Source organism: Nicotiana tabacum, chromosome 3, assembly GCF_000715075.1.
Source record: "Nicotiana tabacum cultivar K326 chromosome 3, ASM71507v2, whole genome shotgun sequence".
Classification (NCBI taxonomy): domain Eukaryota; kingdom Viridiplantae; phylum Streptophyta; class Magnoliopsida; order Solanales; family Solanaceae; genus Nicotiana; species Nicotiana tabacum.
In genome coordinates, this window is record NC_134082.1 from 36,460,647 (window position 1) to 36,487,101 (window position 26,455).

Genomic DNA, 26,455 nt, shown 5'->3' on the forward strand with positions numbered 1-26,455 from the left:
TACAAAGTTGTTGAAACCATCCAAACCCTATTCTGGAGTCGTTTACGCAAAAGTCAAATTTCGGTTAACTCTTACTGCTTAAGCTTCTAAAATAACAATTCTTCTTCCACATTGACTCTGTATCATCCAATGACTGAACTCGTTCATGAATGCAAGTCATAACACGATATACATAGCTGCTCAAGACCTTTTGCCACCGACCGGGGCTTTAATTCTCAAAATGACCGGTCGGGTCGTTACACCTTGACTCTCCTCCCTTATCTTTCATTTTATGTTTCAGTTTTATTCTCTAGACGGTGTATTAGACTATATCTCTATGTAGATGCTCATGTACTCGATGACGCCCAAGTTTTGAGAGTGATTTTTTATTGAGTTATGATTTCTTATTTTGTTTTTAAAAGGTTTTCTTTAAATTTAACTTCTTCTGTATCTTTCAAAGCTTTAAAGTGTTGGAAATGTCTGTGTAGTTGGCTTGCCTAGTTCTATGATAGGCGCCATCATAATGGGTTAATTTTGGGTCGTGACACTCTTAATGTTAAGAACTAGTGTAGAAGAAATTGTGGCTTACTGTGATTCAGGCTGGGCCTCATGCCCCATGTCTAGGAAATCAGCTACTGGTTTCTATATCAAGCTGGGAGCATAACTTATCTCCTAGAAAGCAAAGAAGTAGAGTACTATATCTAGAAGTTCAGCAGAAGCTGAATATAGAAGTATGACACATACAGTAGCAGAATTGATATGGTTGAAAAGACAATTTAAGAAGTTGTAGGTAAATGTGAAGATGCCTATGGATTTATACTGTGATAACAAGATATCCTTACAAATAACAGCTAATCATATGTACTATGAGAGAACAAAATATATAGAGATTGATTACCACTTTATAAGGGAGAAAATACAAGAAAGTTTGATCAGAATTACATATATACCCAGTCAAGAGCAGCCTACAGACATCTTGACAAAGGCTTTAGGCCATCAACAACATTCAGCATTACTTTCCAAGTTGGGAATGAAAAACATTTCTCATTTTCAACTTGAGGGGGAGTGTAGAAATAAATAGTTGTACAATTAGCTATTTATATTGTACTCGTCTAGAAGGATAATTAGTTAGAGGATAGTTGCTTAGCCATCATAATGTTAGTTAGTGGAGATATTATATTGTAATAGATATATAAGTGTGTACAATATACTTTTCGGTTAATGAGACAGAGAAATTCAGTTCCACTCTTTCTCCAGAACCTTACTCTTATTTTCTTCTTTGTTCTCTCTTCTTCCCCAAATCTGTGACTCCATTAATGGCAGATCTAGAGCTTGTTCTTAACATAAATTTGAAATTAATTAGAGGACCACTCTAGTCTAAAAATGCTTTTCTGGTCCATCGCCCTAATGTCTGGTTCATCGTATTGGAATATCTATACTCGTCTACGCTTTTAAGGAAAATCAAACATGATATTAGAAATATAGATTTTGTAAGATTATATAGCTTAGAATATCTCTATGATAGATTAAAGAAAAGTACTAATTGGTCACGATTTTGAAAAATGAACCACAAGAATTTGCTGTAAGTATAGACGAAAAGTATGTTTGTTATAATGTGTTCTTTTGTTCTTTTGCAGATTAGTGCTTGCAAGTTAAAAAAAAAACCATTTTTCGTGGTTTGGGCTCAATTCTAAGATTGTTTATGGCACGTAAAGATGCTCTTTTTGTGCTGAAATATCCACCACCTAACAATTTGTCCCCAAGAGCCATAATCTATAGCTTCCATGTGCTAGCAAAGACTCCAAATCTCATATTAAACTCCTTTTTTCCATCTGTCCCTTTTTTTTTTATTTTTGAACATGAAAGGTACTTATATTAAACATAACTAGGGATCATGCCCGTTAACATTGTCATTAATACATATGCCATCATAGGCTAATATTATGCCTTGTAAGGCATTGTCATTACCTAAAGCAATTATATGACCACATTGGTCCCTAGAACAACTTCTAACATATATATATCCATCCTGATCTTTGTCATAGACATCTATAACAAATTCAGGTGGTAAAACATAGATACATAATTTATTGTAGCTACGTTGCACTAGTGCTGCTTTCGCCAAAAGATGAGCCATCATATTCCCTTCACGGAAGCTATGCTTCAATGTGATTGTGCCCTGCCTCGATGCCTCTTCCATTAACCGTCTGCATTCATAAATTAAGTTATTGTAAGTTGGGTAATCATCCTGAAGAAAACGTATGACCTCTGTGGCATCAGTTTCTACTTCAATTGGGAATATGTGTTCCCTGATAATTAGTTGAAGTGCATGCCGAAATGCTTGAAGTTCTGTTTTTATTGGTGATGTTGCTTGAATTTTCTTGTGGTATCCTATCCGCCATTGTCCCTTGTAATCACAAATGACTCCGCTTATACCTCCTTCCAGATAGTTGCTTTTGAAGGTACCATCAATATTAACCTTAAACCAACCTCTTGGTGGTGGCTGCCATTTTACATTAATCCTTATGATTTTGTTGTAAATATCGACCCTGGATATGAGAAAAGTGTATTCCAGTGTTTGATCAAAAACTTTTTTTACATTAATGTGAGAGTTGGTATTGTTGTGGTTGTTAAGGTTTCTGTTGTTTCAAATGACCCAAAGAGCAAATGGTAGTGTATCTTTCCAAGTTATGTAATTTTATATTTTAATAGGGGTTGCATCTCGTAATAATTCATACCAATTATTGGTCTACCCGTGATTGTTAATTGACACTCCTATGGATTGCCAGAAGGCTTGAGCTATTGTGCATTCCCAGAAAATGTGGTATATCGATTCAGTGTTGTCCTTGCATATTGGGCAGTTTGGGTTTATATTGACACCAATTTTAGCTAGGTAGCCTCTTGTAGGAAGTCTTTTGTGGTAGAATTTTCATATGAAAAATTTGAACTTGTTAGGACATTTGATGTCCCAAATCCATTTAAAAGAAAGGTTATGGGGTGTTTGCTCAACAATTAGGTTATAGCAAGAGGCTGTTGAGAATATACCGCTAGGGTTAAGACTCTAAATGAGATTGTTAGGGTCATTGACTTGGTATTTGGGATTTAATGCATTAATACTGTTTGTAATAATTTGAGGGAGATCAAAAGAGATTTTTCCTAAATTCCAACCCTTATTATCCCAAATATCTTTAATAGTTAATCTTTCTTCATTTTGAGTTAATGGTCTTGAAATATTATTACACAGACTTAGAATATTCGGGATCCAGTTTGAGTCCCAGACGTTCATATGTGAATGTCTATCTACTGGCTATCTAATGCCCCTATTACAAACAGTCTAACCCTTGAAGAGACTTTTCCAAGTATTTGAAGTGCCATTTGTTCTCTTACTCTTCCCGTAGGTGCTAATAAGAGTTTGAGCCCACAGGGAGGTTGGATTAGTAAGTATCCTCCATGCCAAGCTTGTTAAGATGGCCATGTGTTTAGATTTTGCTTTCTTAATACCCAATCCACCATTAATCTTTGTATTGGTAACCATATTCCATCTAATAAGGTGAATTTTTTTCTTTTCCCTCGTAGTCCCCCAAATGAAATCTCTTTGGATTTTGTCTATTTCTTTTAGGGTTTTGGTGGGAAGTAGACTTATTTGCATTAGGTGATTTGGCAGTGTATTTAAAGTAGTAGTTATTAGTGTGCACCTGCCCGCCATACTTAACCACCTAGCATTCCAATTGTTTAATTTAGCACACATTTTATCAAGTAAGGGTTGATAATCCTTGTGCCTAGGGTAGTTGTTTAGCATTGGAAACCCTATATACGTACCAAAGGTTTTGCTAATGATAATCTCAAATATTTTAGTAGCCAGGTCTCGCGTGTGTTGATTACAGCTCTTCAACCTGATCAATTTTGATTTTTCTTTGTTGATATTAAACCCGAATACGTAAGTAAAATTCTCCATACTTCTGCAAATTGTATTAATTATTTTCCTATTGCCTTCACCCATAAGGTTAGGTCATCAGCAAAAAACAAATGAGATAAGGGGGAGGGGCTAGGATTGAGCTTTATAGGCACCCAATTCCTTGTATCTACTTGGTGGTTAATATTCTTAGAAAGCATATCCATACAAAGTATGAATATGTAAGGTGACATGGGGTCCCCTTGTCTAATACCTCTTGTGGGAGTGAATTACTTAGTTTTGTTACCATTGACCAAGATAGAAATAGTACTCGTGGTAATACATCTAAGGATAAGGGCAGAAATTTTTCTAGGAAATTTAAAAAATTTAAGCGTCCGATAGATGTAAGACCATTCCAATTTATCGAAAGCTTTTTCCAAATCAAGCTTTAGTAAAAAGTTTTCCTTCCCTTTGGCTAAATTAACCTTCTTTAAAAATTCTTGAATAATGATAGCATTATCACTAGCTCTTCTACCCTTTAGGAAGCTAGTTTGTTGTATATTGATCAGTTGGTTAAGAAAGGGTTTGATTCTATTGGCAATTACTTTAGTAACCTCCTTATAAATCATGTTATAAAGACTTATCGGCCTAAACTTCTTCAAGCTATTAGCATTATTAATTTTAGGAATTAGGCAGAGATAGGTTTTGTTAACCTCATGTGGCATTACTGATGTTGAATTTTTTTTTTTGGCATAGATTGATGACCTTACTTCCTAGAATGTGCCAAATTTTTTGAAAAAAGAAAAGGTATAACCCATCGGGGCCTAGTGCCTTGTAGGGTTTAAGAGAAAACACAACTTTTCTAATTTCTTGGTTTGTTAATGGCTTATCTAGGTTAGAGAGGTCAATATGTGAGAAGTTGGCAACATCAATTTTAATATATCGCCAGTCAGACCTATCGTGAGAGGTTGTAAAAATATTGGAGAAGTAGTGTGTAACATGGCTAATTAGGGAGGATTGGTCCTCAATCCAACTCCTTGAGTTGTCTTTAAAAAACACAATATTATTTCTTCTCCTTCTATGGGTGGCTTTTATGTGAAAAAACTTGGTATTTGCATTACCTTCATTTAACCAATTAACTCTAGAACGAAGCTTCCAGTACTCTTCTTCTAGTTTAAGAATTGTATTATACTCCTCAATCAAATTAGTTTCCTAGTCTTTAAGGAAGTAGCTTGTTGGGTAATTAGAAGATTTTTGAATCCCATCAATTCTGCCTAGAATTTTCCTTTTCTTAGCAAAAATATTACCATAGGTTATTTTTTTCCAATCTAACACATTTTTTTTGAAAGGACTCAGTTCCTTCAACTAGGTCTTTATTTTTCCAGCTGTTAGAAACAATACTAGGGAAATCTGGATGTTAGAAAATATGCTTCAAAATTTTGGACTGGAGCTTGCTCTTCCATTGGATCTAGTTGTCAGTCGTGCTGTTGGTTGTGCATGGGCTGAGCAGTCCATTGTGTGAATACTGGATTGAAGAGCATTAGATCCTCCGGAGCAAAGAATGGAAATTTAGAGGTGGATTTTGAGGCTTCTGCTGGTTGGAGTTTCTTGGGATATTCCACATCTGTTGCATGTTGTTTACTAGGTTTTGGTTCATTGATGGAGCTAGTGGTTGGAGAATGTTGCTCATCCACATTTGGTTGATGTAGTTGTTCATAGCTAAGCTCATCCCCTCTGAGATTAACTGAGCTAGGAAATGTATGTTTTGGATAATCATTTTTGACTTGATTAGATATCCGTTTTACCTAATTTTTAGACCACGAATGTAAAGTACGAACATAAATTAAAAGAGATCGATTGAACTATGTGACCATATACTTTTAAAGATTAAGCTATTAGAGATGATATATTTTTATATAATCAATTATGTTCTTAACATACCTCTTCACGTGCATATCTAATTCTCTTTCATGGGTCAAGATGTGAAAATTCTTTTTAATAATAGATGTTGCAGAGACTTCAACCCGTGATCTTCACATGCTCTAATATTATATTGAATTGCGTGATCATCTTGGTAAAATACATTTATGACACATGACTATCATGATGGACGACATGTGTCGAGCATTTCCTAGTCAAACTGTCATGCCTCAAACCTGAGTGAGGCAGATTGGCACCCACTATCTTAACTTGACCGAGCAAACCAAATTGTCATATCATTTATAACAATCATATAAACATAGAGCATCTGTAAAGAGAAGATAATAACATGTTTCTGTAAGGAATTGTTTGTACATAACAAAAACTGAGGGTATGAATACCAAAGACTTGAAACATAAGTCGTTTGAAAACTAGGTAATAACATCTATACATATTTGAAAGCGTCAACATATGTCTATGAAGGCTTTAGGATAGTTTAAAATTGTATAAGTGTTGAGATAGGGCCCGACCTACCCAAAATATCTATATACATAATAAAATTATATACTTGACCCCAGGTAGTAAGCGGGGCTCACTAACTGTAGCTGAAGTGTAGCAACTGCCTAGCGGGGAGGTCCGCCAATAATTCAAATTAATATGAAAGACTTATTCAATAATACATGATTAACATGGTGTTTGTTCTAAAACAACCGTTTTTCTCCTAGAAGCTGTATAGAGAGACTGCGACACAAATTCTTCTTCTGTGTCATAATTCATATTCCAAATTTCTTTATTAGTTTTTGTCCTTTGTGGAGATACGTGTACTATGAATCTACATGATATTAATAATTTTTTCTTTTGAAATATGAAAATCTCAGGCATCACCTTCCTCAGTTCGTTCCTTCCCCCCATTCATTGTCATTCACTGCTTCATCCTTTTCCCATTTATTCTCTAATTAGTTTACATTTTCTCTCATCAGTCATTTATCTTTCTTCTTCAACCAATTTTACGTCGAAGAGAACACCATTAAAGACTTCACCCATCAGTTTCCCCGCGAACCCCGCCCTTCTTGCCTTTTCTTTCTTTCACATTCATAATAAACCCAATTCCAAAAATCCAATCTTTTTTTTTCTTTTTGTTTTTCTTTTGAATAGTAAAAGATCCAATCTTTTTTTCTTCTTCTTCTTTTTTCCTTTTGAAAAGTAAAAGATCCAATTTTTCTAGAAAGAGATATGTGAAGGAAGAAAAAGGAATCCCCCTTCCATTTACTATTGTCCAAATACGCTGTATTTATTTCCTTTTAAATGGATCTTTGCGTTTTCCGTTTCAGTTCCCAAAAGGGTTTTTGGTTTCTCAAACATAGCCTTTTGTATTCAGCTTCTCATATACTCATCGATCTGAATAGTTTATTCTAATATTTGAGTTCTCTTTAATCTTTTTTAATCTTTTTTTTTTGGAAAAGTTTAAGATGAGTGTAACCAAGTCCCAGGTTTGGCAACCTTGTAAAAAGAAGAGGATTTAGCTTAAGGCTTAATCCAGAAGCAAAAAAATAAAAGAAGATTTTTTTATAGGGAAGAAAAAAAACAAGAGGATGGGATTTGTATTGATTTAGGGTAGGGATTTAATAAGGTTTTAGGATCTGTAAGAAATAGAAAGTTTGGAGATAGATGGGTTCAAGATCAAATAATGGAAGTGGGAGGACTAGAGTGGGAAGGTATGATGTAGGGAGGACCCTTGGGGAGGGTACTTTTGCAAAGGTCAAATTTGCAAGGAATGTTGAAACTGGTGATAATGTTGCCATTAAGATTCTTGATAAAGAGAAGGTCATGAAGCACAAGATGATCGGTCAGGTATATGTTTCAAATTCTTGTTTGTGAGATTTCCTGTGATTTGATATAGTAAAACTTGATCTTTTTCATATTTTTGTTTTTATCATGAATATATAATGGAAGAAAGATGATATACTAAAAAGTTGTGATATTTTATTTTATTCATGTTGGCCCAGCCTATGTAATTGTTTTTGTCTGAAATTCATGTTGATTAAGCCTTTCTTAGGGATTTCTAATCTTGATAACTTATTATTAATGGAGATTGCTGACTTGTTCATATTATATGATGTTTCTTTTGTGAAAAGGATTGCTCAAGAGTACATGAGTGATGTATATGAGTTCTGCAGCCATTGAATTCGAATTTTTGAGATGTCCAATTTAGATGATATCTTCTACTCCTACAAACCAAAAAGATCTTAGTTTATAGTAGCTTTAGTTATTTGTATAGGTGCACAACATTACAACTCGCAATTACCATGTTAATCTTTGTTGTTTCTGTAGATTAAAAAGTGCAATTGTAACATTTTATGTCCTTCGCAGATTAAACGGGAAATATCAACCATGAAACTTATAAGACACCCCAATGTTATCCGAATGTATGAGGTTAGTATTAGCTTTTTATCTCTAGCTTTTTCTTTCTCCTAGACCCCTCCGCCCCCCTCCCCAAGCAAAAGAAAATGAACAAGCAAAAACTGGAAGAAGAAAAAAAAGGAGGGATTGCAATTTCCTGGATTTTCCTCTTGCTGATCGCTAGTCTTTTGGGGCGATTGTTAGATAAGAATAACTGGAGCAGGTTTCTAAGTATTGCTGCACTGTTTACCTGATGAATGATTCAAACTTCTATCACGTAGGTCATGGCCAGCAAGTCGAAGATATATATTGTTTTGGAATTTGTTACTGGTGGCGAACTGTTTGACAAAATTGTAAGATGCTCTTTCTTGAGTCTCTTAACTGCTATTTTCATTCTTTCCATTTGCAACAGGAAATGTGTAAGCTTTTGCTGTTTTGTTGAGGTCAGGCTAGTAGAGGTAGGCTGAAAGAAGATGAAGCAAGAAAATACTTTCAGCAACTTATAAATGCAGTTGACTACTGTCATAGTAGAGGTGTATTCCACAGAGACCTCAAGGTAAGAATTATTGTTTTTCTACTAAGTGAAAAATAGGATGATAATGACTAAGTGGTTTATAATCTTTGCCTTTTCTGATTTATAGCCTGAAAACTTGTTGCTGGATGCAAATAGTGTTCTTAAAGTTTCGGATTTTGGACTGAGTGCGCTGCCTCAGCAAGTTCGCGTATGTCAACTTCTTGTCTCTTGCAAAGCCGCTCTTTACTCTGTCTGATTGATGAACAACTGCTATATAAGTTTGCTGACATTGACTGCGTTACTGAATCGAAATGTACCTAAGCTTCAGTTTGTTGATGTGTTTTTTTAGGAAGATGGACTACTACATACAACATGTGGAACACCAAATTATGTGGCTCCCGAGGTGCTCATTAGTTTGTCCCATAACTCATTTTATTTCTTATCCTCTGAGCAACAATTTTGATTCCTATGTTTGCTTCTTGCTAATGTAGGTGATCAACAATAAAGGTTATGATGGAGCTAAGGCTGACCTGTGGTCATGTGGTGTAATCCTTTTTGTACTTATGGCTGGTTATTTGCCTTTTGAGGAGTCAAATCTCATGGCACTATATAAGAAGGTGTGCTTATTTATTACTGGTCATTCCAAAATATAATCTGCATTATTTCCCTTGAAGGAGAATGTTGAGACGAGGAATTGATTTATTACAGATACATAAAGCTGAATTTACATGTCCACCCTGGTTTTCCTCTAGTGCGAAGAAACTAATCAAAAGAATCTTGGATCCCAATCCACAGACGGTATGTTTATCTCCCCCTTCCAATACAAAGGAGGAAATAAAGCAGAAAAATTACACACAACAGATGTGTTTAGTGGCTCTTTGTTTGCACTTGCATTTAGCTCCTCAAATTTTGTTTCATTCCCAAAATTTACTTGGAATTTTATGGAATTTATCATTTGATGACAGCGCATCACATTTTCCGAGGTCATTGAGAACGAGTGGTTCAAGAAAGGGTATCGTCCACCTGTTTTTGAGCAGGCAGATGTTAGTCTTGATGATGTGAATGCTATTTTTAGTGAATCTGCTGTAAGTATACTTGTTCCTGTGAAATAGGGCTGCAAGAATTTTGAATTTGTATGTTGATTCCTGTAGAATGAACATTTGATAGTCAATAAAATGAGTGGCTCATTTGCCTTTTCATGAACACAGGACTCTTCGAATCTTGTTGTGGAGAGACGGGATGAACGGCCTTCTGCACCACTGACTATGAATGCTTTTGAGCTTATTTCAACTTCTCAGGGTCTCAATCTCAGTTCTCTGTTTGAAAAGCAAATGGTATGTGTTGGTGAAGCTTATGATCTCGCACAAAACTTCTCAAGTGGCACAGCATGACGTGCTTATTGATAGACGTTCAAGTGAAGTAGTGCTTGGTCACATACTCACATTTTAAATTGGAACCACATAAATTTTTCAAATTTTCACTTTCACTTTAAAAATATGCGAACAATATTGAGCGTTACAAAAATTAGTAGTTTAAGGATATGGTGAGTATGAATATTTGTTCGCCATTGCGATCTTCCAAGTTGAAACCTATCAGTTCTGTTTAAACCCAAATGTTGCATAGATATAATTTTCTTGCTTTGTATTAAAATGCAAAATACATGTTAGTTTCCTGGTGTACAATAAAACCAACCCCTTTGAAGCCCAAAACGAGGAAATAAACAAACTAAATATGTGGCATATAGAACTTTCAATGCTTAGCTTTTCAGATTGATCTGGTCCCAGAAGTTTTAAGCATGTGGATTAAGCTAGGCTACTTTTACAGGGGCTAGTCAAAAGGGAGACAAGATTTACATCGAGATGTCCTGCGAATGAAATTGTCTCAAAAATTGAAGAAGCTGCTGTACCTTTGGGCTTCAATGTGAGGAAAAATAACTACAAGGTGAATCAGAAAAGTTATTCTTGTGCTTGATACTTCTTTTTCTTCTATTGTCAATCTTATAAAAGCGATGCGAGTACAACTAATGATGCTCAGAGTCGTTAATAGGTTTTCAAGCATCTCAAATCCTCATCTCATTTTTGTAATTGTTCACTACATAACTGTTAAGTTTCTTCAATCAAGTATATTTATTAAACATATGAGCAAGTTGTGTCAAATTCTTTTGAATCTCAAAGTCCTAATATTTAGTTCTTCGCTATGATTAAAATTTCATTCATGTTATTCTTTCTCTTTTTTTTTTTGTGCCAGATTAAGCTTCATGGGGAGAAGAGTGGGCGCAAAGGTCATTTATCCGTTGCAACCGAGGTATGTTTGTTTTGGAGGACCTTCAGGCCAGCTATGTTTTTCATTGTCGTTCAGACTTTGTAAGACAACTTCCCAACTTTGAGTTTGCTGTAGATTTACGAGGTGGCACCTTCACTATACATGGTTGAGCTTCGCAAGGCTGGAGGAGATACCTTGGAATTTCACAAGGTAAACTTAATTGGAAGTGTTTGCTGTGTTTATTTCATTGACAGGGGATATACATAGAAACTGCCTTTAATCTTCTGTGATTTGCTCACTGAGCTAAAGACAAACCTGCTAGTTGAATGAAGCGAAGCAGATAGCTGGCCCTGCTTATTTGTGGATCTTGCTTAATCCCGCTCAAGTACTTTATAATTGCTTCTTCGCTATACATAGAAGACTTTATATGATATTTGATAGTTGGTCTTACAAGGCATTTTTAAATCTATTACTAATGTTTATAGGGGTTACGCTGTATTTTTGCACTTGGACCATATATCTATATCAGGCTTTCTGTGGTCTGTCCATGCATGTGTTTTAATGCACATAAACTGATAAAGGTTATTTTGTTATTTTCTTTTTGATACAGTTTTACAAGAACCTGTCTACCGGATTGAAAGACATTGTGTGGCAACTGGGGGAAGGAGGAGAGGAAGTAAAAGATGGTTAGTATGGTATGATGACTGCACTGACTTATTACCTACTCTAGAGCTTCTGCCTTTTTGAAAAAATTAATTTAAAATTTTCATCGAGCTATTGAACTGCTGTGTTGGTTTTACTTGTATATGATGGTGCAAATCCCAAGTTCTGATATTCTTTGAATCGGTGGGAACAATTAGATGTAGGATCATGTTATGTGCCAATGCCGGAATCATATGAAGGGGGGTGGGGGTCTTTTTCCCGGGGAGAGGGGAAGGGGAGGGAGGGTTGGCTAACAAGAGAGCCTTTATCTCAGTAGACGTGTGACATCTTTCAGCATAGAAATGAGTGTCGTCTGATTATATTTCTTTACTTGTCTGTGCATGGAAGCTTTAGTGATATTATCTCAACAAAGTATCAGGACTTGGCCCTCCACACAACTCAATCTCTTCTCTTTCTTTTATGGAAACAGATGAAAAGTGAAAAACAATTAAAGAAAGCTTCATCACAAAGTAACTAATTTTGAGTTGTTATGCACAAGCATCAAATTTATATTTCTTTCTCCTTTCAATGTGTGCAGGTCTCGTCGCAACTTGATTTTGGGTTGCCAATGTGAATAAGCTCTGCAAACAGTGTGCTAGATATTAGATAATGCTGTGCTGTAAAAAGCGCTTTTATCATCAGTTGATGTCAAACAGAGTGTTTTAAGCATCGACGAGTTTATAATACATTGTTTTATGTACGATTAAGGCACGTAAACTTAGAAAAATTAAGACTGGTTTTACATTGCCATTGTTGTCTTATTTGGTGACAAGATATTACGGATCTCCAAATATGTGCTTTTATTGAACTGGAAGTGGTAACAAAGTGTGTTATATAACATGTTGCTGGATCCAATTTCTGGGGTTGTTACTTAATTTTTAATATTTTACTAGTTAACTTGCCCCAATTAAAAAATCAGTACATCGTTTCTATACATAGTGTAACCTTTTTTTTTTCTGGCTATACACTGTACAGAGGTTAACTGTAACTCTTTACATTGCAATTTGTGTGACATTTATGTCTTGGGAACATAAGGTGGACAGTTTATTTTCTACATCTTTTAAGAATTTAAATACTAAATTAAACTATTCAAATTTTTGACTTGGATGCAATATTTTAACAACTTTCTGATAATATTTAATATTTTCGTCTCCATTAAAAATATAACACATAAGTCAACATAGTAAACTCTTTGTCTAGTTGCACACATTTACATACATTTTGAAGCATAGCAAAAGAATCTATATATATATATATATATATATATATATATAAAGTTGGGAATAAAAAAGATGTTGTGGTACATCTCATAAGCCACAAAAGTACCATGTCTTTTTTCTCCTTTTTTTTTTTTTGGCTTTTTTCTCTCATTTGATGTCTACAAAATTTGGAGAAAATTTAACACATCCTATTTATGTCATTCCTTATTATCATTATTATCATTTATTTCTTTTAGACCCATGTTTCCTCCTTTATCAAGTCCTTTTCCCACTCCCTTTTTCGCTTCTTTTTCTTCTTCTTTGTTTTTTTAATCTTTCCGTTACATGTTTAGGTCTCCTTAATGACTTTTAGTATTCAATCATATTTCTAATTATACAATTGTTACAATTCTTAATTTCTGTATTCAATTGTGTATTGGATGATATAATAAAGAAGAATAGCAATAAAAGGACGAGAGAAACAGAAATGGAGAGAGCATCTTACTATGATAAGTCTAATATGCAACATGGTTGTGTGAGAATTGTTTATGCTAATCTAGCATTGCCAAACATTGCCAAGAAGCAAGGTTAAGGACAAGTGCATATACTGCATCCCAAAACTCCCAACTGTAGAAGTTAGGTGACACTAAATTAGCATGCAATCAAATGTAGATTTCTCATGAGGTTACAGAGGTTTTTCATTCCATATTTTTTAAATTGTATTTTATTTTGTTAATTTGGACAAATTAACGAGTGCATTCAGATTTGAAGGATATAAAGGAGGAGGGGTTTTGACAAAATAAGGATTTTAACGGAAAAAAAAGTGACAGTGCGGCCATAAAGGAGGCAAAGGTGATGACAACAAAGGCAGAACTGTAGAGATGCGCCAATCGATCTTTTCTGTTATGTGCTTTCTCTCTATGATTTTTTTTTTTTTTTTTTTTTTTTTTTTGCGAAAGAGAAGGATTGTATCTTTTTATTTTTATTTTTAATTTTGTAACCTATTTTCCGTTTCAAACTGGTTACCAACGGTTGGCATCCTTTAAATTTTGAGCCAAAGCCTTGTATATGAATGTGGATTTCGATTAATGAGCAGAGATTCTTACTTTCTCTTTTCTTTTCTTTTCTTTCACAAAATTAATGATTGATTTTGTGACACTCCATACTTTGCTATTTTTTAAATATGCCGTGTATGTTTTATTTTGATCTCATTTTTACCCAGCAGATCAGTCGGTTACGAATACTTTGAGATACTTTTATCACATTTTGCTTCCTAATACTAACTTCTTTGCGATTACTCTATTATGGTCACCTTCCTTATTTTATTTTATTTTGTTATAATTTTTCTGGTCCATTTATTCTTCTGGATTGTAGTTGAGGACATTCTGAGTAATAGCATATTTTTGCTTCAACAAAATTTCAAGAATATCTCATCATTTTTGAAATTTTATAGATGTTTTTCAAGGCCGCGCGAAGCGCGAATTATTTCACTAGTTATTACTATAAAATTGGAGAAGTAGAATCACAGAATTTGCTTTGCTTCTCGTTTCGCTTGCACTTATCTATCTTACTGTTGTAATGAAAGATCTATTACTTGGTGAGAGAAAAAACCTAGCTAACCTTATCGATTAATTTGTCTAATTGCAAGGATTTCTTGCTTATCCATCCATAAAAAACGGTTATGAATAAGATCAAAAGGTTGTCATTACACAAGGATTTCTATTTGCTTATCCATTCTATCATGAACGATTATGAATGGGCTTAAAATACTACTTCCTCCGTGCACCTATTTCCTTTTTGGTCCGTTCCCAAAAAAAATGATCACTTTCTAAATTTAAAAATAATTTAGTTTAAACTTCCAATTCTCCCATTAATGAGAAGTTTTTATAACTACACAAATACTCTGAACCTCTTTTTGACTTGTTTAGGACCATAAATTCAAAAAGTTTCATTTTTCTTAAACTCCGTGCTCAGTCAAACAAGTTCACATAAATTAGAACAGTGGGAGTAGTAATAATTAGATTAGAAGGTCATCATTACACAAGAATTTGTCTTGCTTATCCATTCATTTTTGTTACTATTGAACTTAAAATATGATGTAAATTCAGGATTTTATTTCTTTAGGTTCAGGATCGAACACATCACCTTATTTAAGTTATGAGGTCATATTAATATTTCAGTAAGTTAGTTTTACACAAATAAATTCAAGTCTAAATTAAAAATTATGCGTTCATATATTACCAGATCCGCTATAAAGATCAAAAGGTCATCACTAGAGTCTAGAGCAAACAATGCAATTGGTAGTGCAGCCATTTTCCACCCGACTGGATACTATTGCACGTGGGAAAATGCTATTCACAGGCTATCCATTTTTTTTTAAATAATAAAACTCACTCCGTTGTTTGACTGGGCACATAGTTTAAGAAAAAATAAATACTTTTGAAATTTGTGGTCCTAAACAAGTCAAAAAGAGACCCAGAGTATTTGAGTGGTTATAAAAACTTATCATTAAAAGTAGAATTGTAAATTTAAGCTAAATTATTTCCAAATTTAAAAAAGGATCATTCTTTTTGGAACGGATCAAAAAGTAAATAAGTTTGACGGAACTGGAACGTAGAGAGTACTTACTCTGTTTTCCTCCAATCAATTAAAGTAGTCACTGTTTAAAATTGCAATTTTAAGACACTTCTCCATTACCAGACAGGATAAGTTACTTGTCGAAGAACCTTGGTCTGTAATTTACAATATGCTATCCAAATCTACAATCAGCCAATAAATTCAAAGCAAACTGCCAGGTGGCCTTATAAAAATCATCAAAGGAAAGAAGGAATCCATTTCATAAGAATCAATCTAACTAGAACTGGCCATTGTTGAAATTCCCTTACGAAACATGTCATCTTTTCATTCTTCTCTATGCTTCTCTGTTCAGAAATTACCATCACCATCACCATCACCATCAGAGCAACAAATGAGTCTTTTATCAACAAAACCAAAATCCATTCTCCAAAAAAACCCACTCTATCAACCAACTCACAAGAACATTTCTTTGCAATTCAAGGAGAAAATCTTGTGCTTGGAAATCATGGGTGTTGATTCAGGAAAAGCACTCTCTCAAAACCCTTGTCTCCACACAGCTTCTTTACACACTATTCATTCCATCATCACTTTCCTTCAGTCCAAAGGCCTTCACCAAAAGGACTTTGCAAGAATCTTTGGAATGTGCCCAAGAATCTTGACATCAGATATAAGATGTGAACTCAATCCAGTTTTCAACTTCCTCTCAAAAGACCTAAGAGTCCCTGAAAGTAACTTCAGAAGGGTCATTAACAAATGTCCAAGATTACTAATTTGCAGTGTGGAAGACCAGCTAAAACCAGCTTTGTTTTATCTTCAAAGACTTGGGTTCAGAGATTTGCATCATTTAGCTTATCAGGATCCAATATTGCTGGTTTCCAGTGTGGAAAATACGTTAATACCCAAGCTGGAGTATTTGGCAAGTCTAGGATTTTCAAGAAATGAAGCAGTGGAAATGACTTTGAGGTGTCCAGGGCTCTTCACTTTCAGCATTGACAACAATTTCAAGCCTAAATTTGAATACTTTTCTCAAGAAATGGGAGGTGAATTGGATGAATTGATGGAGTTTCCTCAGTATTTTGCTTTTAGTTTGGAGAAGAGGATAAAGCCAAGGCACATTGAACTTGTACAGAGTGGAGTTTCAATTCCCTTGCCTTTGATGCTCAAGACTACTGATGAAGAGTTCAAGGAGATGATAAGGCAACAAACTGGATAAAGTAATCTCATCTCTGGATATTATTAATTCTCATCTCTCTGTAAATCCTTAATTTGCTAACATATTTTCTCAAACACCACTGTTTAATGTAATGTAAATTTGGCTAATAATATGTGACTAGAGGATCATTTTCTGATATATTGATTTGGCTTTTCTTCAGAAATAATGTTCGTACAGAGAGTCAAAACAACTTTTTTCTTTGAACTCAAATTTTATAATACTAACTGTTATAGCAGTTCAGGTGTGATTTATATCACTTGGAACTCAAACTTTATTTTTACTCTCTAAATGTAAAATTCTTTATCAGTGAAACATCGTCCAAGTTCTTTATTCTAAGTTTTTTCTCCTTTTATTGTTTATTTCTTCTTTAAAAGGTCAATCAGTTTGGATACAAAGTAAAGAACATTATTCCAAAGATTAATGACTTAACGTCAAAAGGAAATGGGAAAACAAGATGACTCATCGTACGCAAAAATACAGTGTATTTCTTTCTGTTAATCTATTTCTTTAAGTTGTTTTAGCTTTTTCTGTTAATCTGTTTGGTAGAAAGCAGAGTAAAAAAATCGCGTTCTGATGTTTTTTGGATAATGATCAACCTATATGTTAATCTTAACCCAAAAGCTATTGGTTCACACACACACACACAATTATATTGTTAAAGAGAGCAGAAAATTCTATTCAGTCATCCCCTTTAACACACCCTATACAACACAAGTGCTATGCGAACAAATTGGCATTCGTTGATCATTTTTCATCAGTACAAACTTCCTTGTTTCTTTTATCTCACATGCGGGTAAAGGGCATAGATAATAAAACTGTTTCTCAGTGACGGAAGAAGATATCTGCAGAAAGGAATGCTGCCCAAGTATCCTACAAAAGAGAGGAAAAAAGCTTGAGAAAAAGAGAGTTTAGGGACTCTTGTAGTTCAGTACAGTGAACATTATTCATCAAATCTAGACCTGAAATATGGAAAATGCCTTCTGTGCAACCTATTTTTGCGCAAGGGTTGCATTTCTTTGTTGCAATTTGTCTGGATGCAAACAGAGTCTTGCTTTCTGATAAGTCTTCTTCACATGTGCACTGTTTATTAAGTTTGTTAATGCAATTGGAAGCCACCCACTTTTAGGCCATACAATCTGAGAAAATTTGGGAAAGAGGGAGTCATGTTCAGTGAATCTTTCCAGCAATCACAAACTGTAAATCATTGATTTATTGACAGAAAACGGGGTATGATCTTACATGATGTAGTGTTGAAAGGAACAATCAGATGTCAGCTTCCTTGCCCGTCGACCATAGCGTTACCTTTTCATCCAGTAACTCCAATTCCATCTGTACCCATTATAAACAGACTTTTACACGAAGCTTGAACTCTCAATGTTTGAAACATCTACGTATAAAATTCTATATGCTTTATAGAATAATAGAGCACCATAACACATCTTAACTAGACTCTTTGGAAAGCACTGCTGTAGTCATTGAGAGATATAGTTTTAAGTCATTGACTTGGAATCCATGGTAGATCTCATTACTTATATGTTGATATTGCTATTTCAGCTGAAACTTTGTCAAGGAACTACAAGAGCCTATCAAAATCAATATTGTTAGAGATCAACTGGCAACGAAAAATCCAATTATCGGGTCCACAATAAGTGACCATTTTACCTTTGACACACCCATTACGAACTCGTAGAGAAAAAAAGATGGATTTACTAAATTAACCCTAATTAATTATTAATAAGGGCAAATTTTGGAAAATAAAATTAATTCTTTCTTGATTATGTAAATCGACACTTATTTTGAACCAAAATAAAAAGGTAAAATGATCGTTTATTGCGGACCAGAGGGAGTACTAGCTAAGAGAAAATTGAAGCTTACATCATTATGAAGTTGCAGTCTTTCTTCTCCAGTTGCCCATTTATCCGGTTCCTCATCCTGCAAAAAGAAGTTATGCTAGAAAAACTAAGAGGACAAATTGTCTTAATCTCAACATTATGAAACCACACCCCTTCCCCGGTTCCTGCAGTGTCAAGATATTGTTTTTTTCTTTCTTAGGCTTTCATGATATTGTTTATGGGCATTTCAAAGTAAATTTAACTTTTTCTCTGTACTATTTGTTGTAAATCTTACGGAAAATACTTGATCACGAAATTTATAGGGAATTCTTCAAAGCATGAGGCGTGTCAAAAGACACTGTCCTTAAGGATATTTCACCCACATTAGGTGTATCCCCCAGGATTCAACAAACTCTTCTAATGTAAAACTAGGAGCATAAACTGACAAAGATTTATTATTGATAGAAATCAAGCAAAAGGAATTAGGGTATTTTTTGTATACTTGATTTCACTCAAAAGGAATAATCTTGTTCATCTTCACAAGAAGAATGAAAATGTATATATGGCTAAGGAAAGATAAGAATATTATAATGATTAATTATTGGTCATAATGGGCTAACGTCTAGAATAAAAATAATTGCCCACTATGTGAAATAATAAAGACACACTAAATGCCAATAGAAATGAATCTAGACATTTTTAAGCAAGAATTTGAACACTTCCTTTTGAGATACTAACTCATTTTCTAACAATCCCCCACATATCTCAAAAGGAATAGAAGGATAGAATGTTTTGCTGAGTTTTCTACATATGAGTATAATGCATCGAATCTGATATCTCGTACACTGAACCAGATCTAGAAAAAATAAGATTAAGCTTACAGAACAATTGGTGAAATTTAGAACTTCTATGAACCAAAAATTCTTTTGTAAGCCCAGAGTCTTATCTATCACATTATACTCACACAATCTTTGTCGTTATCGCGGTTTTTGCGCTAAGAGGCCATGCGCGCGCCTGGTTTTCATGAATGCTCTAGAAATTTTGCCACAAATTTCATAGGAGCGGCCCCACTCCACACTCATATAGGTCCATCCATCAAGTGTATTCAGCAGTGCAATACACCACCTATAAAAGACTATGGATTATTGGATTAAGAGTTTAATAACTCAACCTCACATTCTTTGCAGCCTTGCACTATATATATACACACACCATAGGAAGAGACATAATTTAATAGTACACTTTTTATCAACTAATGACTTGTTATTACCCATATGAACCTACTTCATGGGATCTCCAAACACATAGGTTGGGTTACCATCATTGCTGATATATCTCAATTTGACAAAAGTCTCAACCCCTCGATGTTACACTTATGAGTCAAAGGATCGACCAAATCCTCTTTTGACTACACATTATATGTATGAAAAAATTCTCATCTCTAAGCAATTTCTTTATCACATTATATCTTAAGAAAATGTGTCTACTCTTCCCATTGAAAGATTTAGTTTCTTATAATGGCTATTGCGCTTTGGCAATCACTATTCATCGACACAAATATTGTCGGTTTAATTCCTAGTGGAATACTCGCAAAGTGGTAGCTTAATCAGCCTCATTGCCACGCAATTTCAATACCACAACACCCAACCAAAAGGTGTTCACACAATCACTAGTGAGTTTTTATTCATCTGAATTAGAGATTTTATACCATCACTGTATCCTTCTAATACAGTGATAAAATCCACATACAAAATACTAACTCATAGTACTTCTCAAGTAATTCACCCAAATATTAAGAAACCCAAAGTAAAATACCGTGACCCCCACATTTTCATAACTTTTAAGGTAGGGGTAATATTTTTTATAACTTATAAGAAGTATTACCAACTTCTCATATATAAGACATTTCATCTTATAAATAAGAGCATATAGTTTCAGTCTAACTTTTTCTAACAATTTTATATGAACCAAATTTGCCCGAATATTAGAATTATGGATCATCCAACTAATGCCAATATTTTTTAGAAGTGAGTTTAAGAAGCAATTTTCATTCTAAGAACTTGAGTAGTTCATGAATCACCAAAATAAATAAATCATTCTTCTTGTTCTTCAACTTGGGTGTAGGACACAAAATTAACTTTATTAGCACAAATCTGCTTAGTAGCATAAGAGTCTAACATCCAGTCTGTTGCATTAGCCATAAGATTCGCTTGAGAAATGATCACAATAATTATATCATCTGCTTAGTCAAAATTTAATTTTGACTTTGTAGGATTATGATTTCACTCGAATCCTCTTCTACATCGAGAAATATATAATGGCTTAGTGTGCCCCACAAAATAATTATTATTTTCAATAAAGTTTGATTTCAAATAAATAACTCATAGTTATATGAAGAAAAATCAGTCATTACTCAACATTCACCTAAATGACCAAGAGATAAGCAAAGTTTATTTTTAGATTATAAAGTACTTCCACCAAAATGCAATATATTTTGGCACTCCAATATATATACTGTCCCAACAAGAATCACAAATTTTTTAAGGCTCTTCCATATTGACATTAAAAAAAAATTATTTCAGCGAGGCAAGGGCGGGAAAAGCAATTGACAATAATATACATATATGAGTTCTTTTAGATATATGTATAATAACCATTTTGATAAAGTTAGACTAAAAATCACTCAATAGTTCACTTAAGATCTCTAGCAACATAAGTAAACTGTAAAATATTGATGCATTAGAAAATCAAGTTTAACTAGTGCTCAAAACAAATAACATATTGCCTCTTTAAAATTTTAAGAGAGGAAATTCAAAATATTCAAGATAAAGAGAACTACAAAAGCATCTCTTATAAGACTAAATAAACTAACGTGCATTTTCTTTCACAATACAAAATGCACATATATAATACCACGCTACAAATCCATTACAGCAAATAACTCACAACCCGAAACACTAATAAAATTAAAAGGAGATTATATGTATCATCTGAAGGCCAAAGTTGTTTGCCAATTATATTCTCACGAGAATAAGCATGAAAGAATAAATGTTGAGGAGGTATTAGTTCAATTATGCATACCTGATACTTAGATATAATGTTACGCAAGAACCTATCAAGCAGAAGAAATTACCGTATGTCTTTAAAGTCCATCAGAATTCCATAAGTAGCATTCTCCATAAGAACAAAGTAAAAAAGTATCCTTAAGATTGTTGTAAATCTTATGGAAAATACTTGATCACGAAACTTGTAGGGAATTCTTCAAAGCTTGAGGCGTGTCAAAAGACACTGTCCTTAAGGATATTTCACCCAATTTGGGTGTATCCCTCAGGATTCAACAAGCTCTTCTAGTGTAAAACTAGGAGCATAAACTGACAAAGATTTATTATTGATAGAAATCCAGCAAAAGGAATGAGGGTATTTTCTGTATACTTGATTTCACTCACAAAAGGAATAATTTTGTTCATCTTCACAAGAAGAATGAAAATGTATATATGGTTAAGGAAAGATTAGAATATTATAATGATTAATTATTGGTCATAATGGGCTAACGGCTAGAATAAAAATAATTGCCCATTATGTGAAATAATAAAGACACACTAAATGCCAATAGAAATGAATCTAGACATTTTTAAGCAAGAACTTGAACACTTCCTTTTGAGATACTAACTCATTTTCTAACACTATTGTCAATATATCTATTTTTCCTCTTTGTTTGGTATGTATAGAAATGGAGGCACTGAAAAAATGGAAAACAACAAGATCACATATGGCGTTCTTTCACTTGCTTCTGTAGGGAGCAAATAAGAGATAATCTGAAACACGTTGGGGGTGAACAAAAAGAGGGGAAGAAATTTATGTGGATTGGACTGTAAAATTCTCTGTTTCTCTCAGATTTCTCTACTTCATTCTCCATAGAAAATCCCATCAGTTCCAAGTGAAAACCATTAAATCCTTGACAATCTGTATTCCTTTGTATAAACATAGGAAGGGAGAGTTTTACTGATTCCCCTGCCCCCTCCTCTTCTCAACTTTCCGAACAAAATTCAGGTTTCGCTTATTATACCAACAGAGATATATGCATTTCTTTAAAATGTCTTGCAAGATCATTGTCAAAAATTACCGTAGTTATTTCGGTCAACTCATGTCCATCTCTTTGTTCCTCCAGAAACTGATGTAAAGTAGACACTTCTGCAAGTTGAAAAATAGCCAGAAACAGTGATGTTAACGGGAATTCAAAAGAGAATATATTTGAAATAGAGAGAAATAGTCCTTCATCGCACCTTCTATCTCTCCTGACTGCTGTTTTTCCTCTTCAAAACTCAAATTATTCTCTGAACAGTGTCCTTGGAACTTCTCTTTAGCCCAAGCAATAGCTTCATTGACCACGTTTTCTTCCTCCGCTGATCCTTCCCCATAATCAGGGTTGACTTCAATAACATAAGAGCTCATGATTTCATCTTCATCTTGCTCCGACATTTCTAGTTGAGACATATTATGTTGATCTCTGCAGGCTATGCTGTCATCATGCTCTTTACAAAGTGAGGAGACAATAGAGGAAGGCGAGTGGAGCTCGAAAGCATTTGTAGACACCTTGTGGTTGCTAGAAGAAATGGGATTCATACTAATTGATTCTGGAGATGAATTTCTTCGGTTGAATGCAAGATTATTGCTTCTGAAATCCTCATTGTGCTCGTTTTTGGTGTTGTAGTAAGGTGGATGGCATGAAAATACTGGTGTTCCCTGCAGCCCTTGGTATTCTTCATACATCCTTGTAGTTGAGTTCCATCCAGTTGGTACATTTATTGATCTAAAAATGCATAAAACAACCATGGCATACGTCAAGATCTTCTTTCATTATAAAAGGGCAAATGTGGTAACGCCTACCAACAAACCATCTCAAATAGTATTGCTGATGTCGTGCCACAAGGCATGACCATGGAAGTAATGAAAAAAAAAAGTTATAATTGGGCTAAGGGGTAGATCTACATGATATGGATGGTGAATGATCTTCGCCAACTGCTTCTCTCTTACTCGCATTTCATTCATAACCTAAATCTATCTTCATGCATTTTCAGAATTTTGAGACATTTTTCAAATATTTCTGCGCAAGTCCGACAAAGTTATAGTACTTGTTTTGCCGTCAACAAAGTTATACTCTCACCATCCAAAATTAGGTGTTTATTGATTCAAATTTCAAAACCCTGACGAATTTTATTTCAGTGAAATATATATTTTAAGTTAACAGTTAACATTGCTTTAAACTTAAACCTCTATCATTTGAAGAAAGGTGTTCAATTCAGCTTACAATTTCACTAAGAAATTTGATCAAATTGCCTTTAAAAAAGTTACTGTGCAGTAAATATTTAACAAAATAACAGTTTTTTCCCTAAGTTAAGGAATTTCAATTGCAGCATCAACTATATCCAGTCCCTCTACATAAAAGCTTTACATCATATAACTTCTTCTTAAACAAAGGACAAGGTTTAATTCTCAATAAAACCCAATTATTGATTAGTCAAAATGTTTTTCTCCTTCGGAAAAAATATATTTTCTCCTTTCAAATGACACAAAGACCCCAGAGAGAAAGAAGAAGAATATCTAAACCCAGTGTAATATAAACCATATACCGGGACATATATGTAATATTCCTAGGTTCATACGGAAACTGGAGGTAACGTTAGAGTACGGAGTAAATATATACCTGAGTTTTGTAGCGAAGAACGAAATGTCGTCATAACATTCGCCGCCGATTGCCGGCCGGAGGGGGCTAACATCCTCTGAGCTCAACGCCGACGAAGAGCTCGCCTTGGACTTAGAACCTGACCTCGTCCTCGACCTTCTCATCATTTCTTCTTCTTCATTGCATCCAAATATATCGCCATAAAACCCGTGATCAACTCTCCGGCCACCTTTTACTACCGGAATCCTGAATCCCGGCAAGTTCCGGTAACACCTCGCCGGAGCCATACTCGCCTGCGGTCGAAACATCTCATCGTAGGATAAATTTGAGGGCCTGGTATAATCATCGCAGGCGGAGAACTGCCGTTGAAGTACACTGCGAGGAGGTCCTCCGAATACGTCACTGAAATCTTCGGGCTCCAATTCAGAGTCGCCGGAGATTTCCGCCCGGCGACGAGTGGTAGCTTCCATGGAATGCCGGCTGGGAAGGCTGGTTTTTGTTGCTGTTCTGGTGGTGAAAGGCATTCCCATTTTCATTCTCCAGGACTCGTCCATTTTCTCCGGCGAAGTATTCCGGCCGGTGAACTGTAAGAAGCTTCACTGATGAGATGATTACTGGCTATATTGCCTTTATATATCCAGATGGCAATTGTATATTGATAGGTCTTGAACATAATGTAGCTGTCATTCACAACATTGTAGCTACTTTTTATTAATCTTTATTATATCTTTTTTTTTCCTTATTGATCCTTTTAAAAAAACTAGTTTCACACCTAACAAATGTCAAGCTAAGAAAAGAAAGATGAAAAAAAGTAAAGTAAGAAACATAAATTTATATTCCTAGTTTAAACTGGTTCTTTTCATACATCTATTTTCTTTTGAAAACTAAATTCTAATTATTCTCATATGTACATTTAAGTAATGACATATATTTTTAATTCAATTGAAGCAGCATTGTAGCTAGGGGTGTACATAGGTCGGGTTGGTTCGGATTTTAGAATTACCAAATCAAACCAATTGTATCGGGTTATTAAATCTAAAAACCAAACCTAACCAATAAAACTCGGGGTTTTCACTCTCGATTTTTCTCGAGTTTTCGGGTTATTCGGGGTTTTTCGGGTTTTTTTCCGATAAAATCTTCGTAGAAAAAAACATATAAATTGTGCTCAAAATATTTCTTTAATCCTAGTAAGATACAACTATATAAAGTATTTTCCAAGAAAATAATAGCAAATATGAGATGTGTCATGACATTATCCTAAAATATTCAACAATAAAGACAATAAAATTATGTAATATAAATATTGCTAATTAAAAAACCATAACAAAAATAAACATAATCCAAAAGTACTAAGTCATGCTAAAATAAGTAGACTAATAAGGGAGTATTAATTACATGACTAAACGCTAAAGAAAAAATAAAAATAGGTTATGCATTTTTATCTAAATTATTGCAAAACAAAAAATAGGTTATGCATTTTTATCTAAAATATATTCAATACATTCTCGTTCGTAGTATTGAATTGAATGCCTTTTGTTAGCATTAGTATTGATTTGATTTTGGTTTGGGCTTTTGTTAGTATTATTTAATTTATTAATGTTAATGGTTATAAAGCTTATTGGAACATTCAAAAGTTCTAAATCCAACCTTGAAATAATACCTTTAAAGACAAACTTATGAAAATTTTTAAGAAATATTTATAAATTACATCACAATAAGTATATTTATATATTAAATATATCTAAAATTTCTATATATGTAATGTCGGGTTGGTTTGGTTTCGGTTTGACTTTCTTTAGTTAAAACCAAACCAATTGTGGTCGGGTTTTTTTTTCAATACCAAACCAAACCATAGTTGGATTTTTTTCTCGGTTTGACTCGGATTATCGGGTTGGTGCGGTTTGTCGGTTTTCTTTGTACACCCCTAATTGTTGGTGAAAGTCCCAGCCCCAGTTACAAAATTGCATGCTTGATTAATTCCTAGAGTTAACAATTTTGTCAGACAATTTGTATTTTTTTTATTAGGAGCCAATTTTAATTCTTAGAAGTTTGTGTCACATGCTCAGCGGCTCAACTGGTATGCTGAAATTTTCATTATGTTAATTTATTCATCATACTAAAGCTGGATGTCCTTATAAACTCTTTCAAGTGTGTGTAAGAATAATTATTTTATAATTGAGTACTCAAAAGTTTCAATTCAGCGAACTCTTAGACTCAACTTCAAAAATTTATTATGCTTCCAATGTTAATTGACTGGGATGTCCCTTGACTCTTCCGTGATT

General features: G+C 34.2%; 4 protein-coding genes across 6 annotated transcripts; 2 read left to right on the forward strand and 2 right to left on the reverse strand.

Moving 5' to 3' along the window:
- Positions 1-1,864: 1,864 nt before the first annotated feature.
- LOC107774788 (uncharacterized) lies at positions 1,865-3,354 on the reverse strand. Its single transcript, XM_075243123.1, has 2 exons — positions 3,284-3,354; positions 1,865-2,528 (listed from the first exon to the last, which is right to left on the reverse strand). The coding sequence occupies exons 1-2, from the start codon at positions 3,352-3,354 to the stop codon at positions 1,865-1,867; spliced, it is 735 nt and encodes a 244-aa protein (XP_075099224.1).
- A 3,293-nt stretch (positions 3,355-6,647) lies between these two features.
- On the forward strand, positions 6,648-12,524 carry LOC107774785 (CBL-interacting serine/threonine-protein kinase 23). 2 transcript variants are annotated; one of them, XM_016594430.2, is made up of 15 exons: positions 6,648-7,642; positions 8,162-8,224; positions 8,473-8,544; positions 8,640-8,747; positions 8,833-8,913; positions 9,055-9,108; positions 9,197-9,322; positions 9,414-9,503; positions 9,671-9,790; positions 9,914-10,039; positions 10,530-10,646; positions 10,953-11,009; positions 11,103-11,177; positions 11,578-11,662; positions 12,208-12,524. In XM_016594430.2, exons 1-14 carry the CDS (start codon positions 7,460-7,462, stop codon positions 11,656-11,658), a joined length of 1,353 nt encoding a protein of 450 aa, XP_016449916.1. In that variant the 5' UTR covers positions 6,648-7,459; the 3' UTR covers positions 11,659-11,662; positions 12,208-12,524. The 2 variants fall into 2 exon arrangements, with proteins under 2 accessions (XP_016449916.1, XP_016449915.1); XM_016594429.2 differs by having other exon boundaries at positions 11,578-11,653.
- Positions 12,525-15,701: 3,177 nt separating this feature from the next.
- On the reverse strand, positions 15,702-24,867 carry LOC107774786 (uncharacterized). Of its 2 annotated transcripts, XM_075249355.1 has the most exons (8): positions 24,195-24,867; positions 22,774-23,300; positions 22,614-22,681; positions 18,534-18,590; positions 18,104-18,241; positions 17,898-17,987; positions 17,618-17,794; positions 15,702-17,528 (listed from the first exon to the last, which is right to left on the reverse strand). In XM_075249355.1, the coding sequence occupies exons 1-5, from the start codon at positions 24,725-24,727 to the stop codon at positions 18,224-18,226; spliced, it is 1,203 nt and encodes a 400-aa protein (XP_075105456.1). In that variant the 5' UTR covers positions 24,728-24,867; the 3' UTR covers positions 15,702-17,528; positions 17,618-17,794; positions 17,898-17,987; positions 18,104-18,223. The 2 variants fall into 2 exon arrangements, with proteins under 2 accessions (XP_075105456.1, XP_016449917.1); XM_016594431.2 differs by lacking the exon at positions 18,104-18,241 and having other exon boundaries at positions 24,195-24,865.
- On the forward strand, positions 15,759-16,799 carry LOC107774787 (transcription termination factor MTEF1, chloroplastic-like). The gene has a single exon (XM_016594433.2). It carries the CDS (start codon positions 15,759-15,761, stop codon positions 16,656-16,658), a length of 900 nt encoding a protein of 299 aa, XP_016449919.1. The 3' UTR covers positions 16,659-16,799.
- Positions 24,868-26,455: the final 1,588 nt, after the last annotated feature.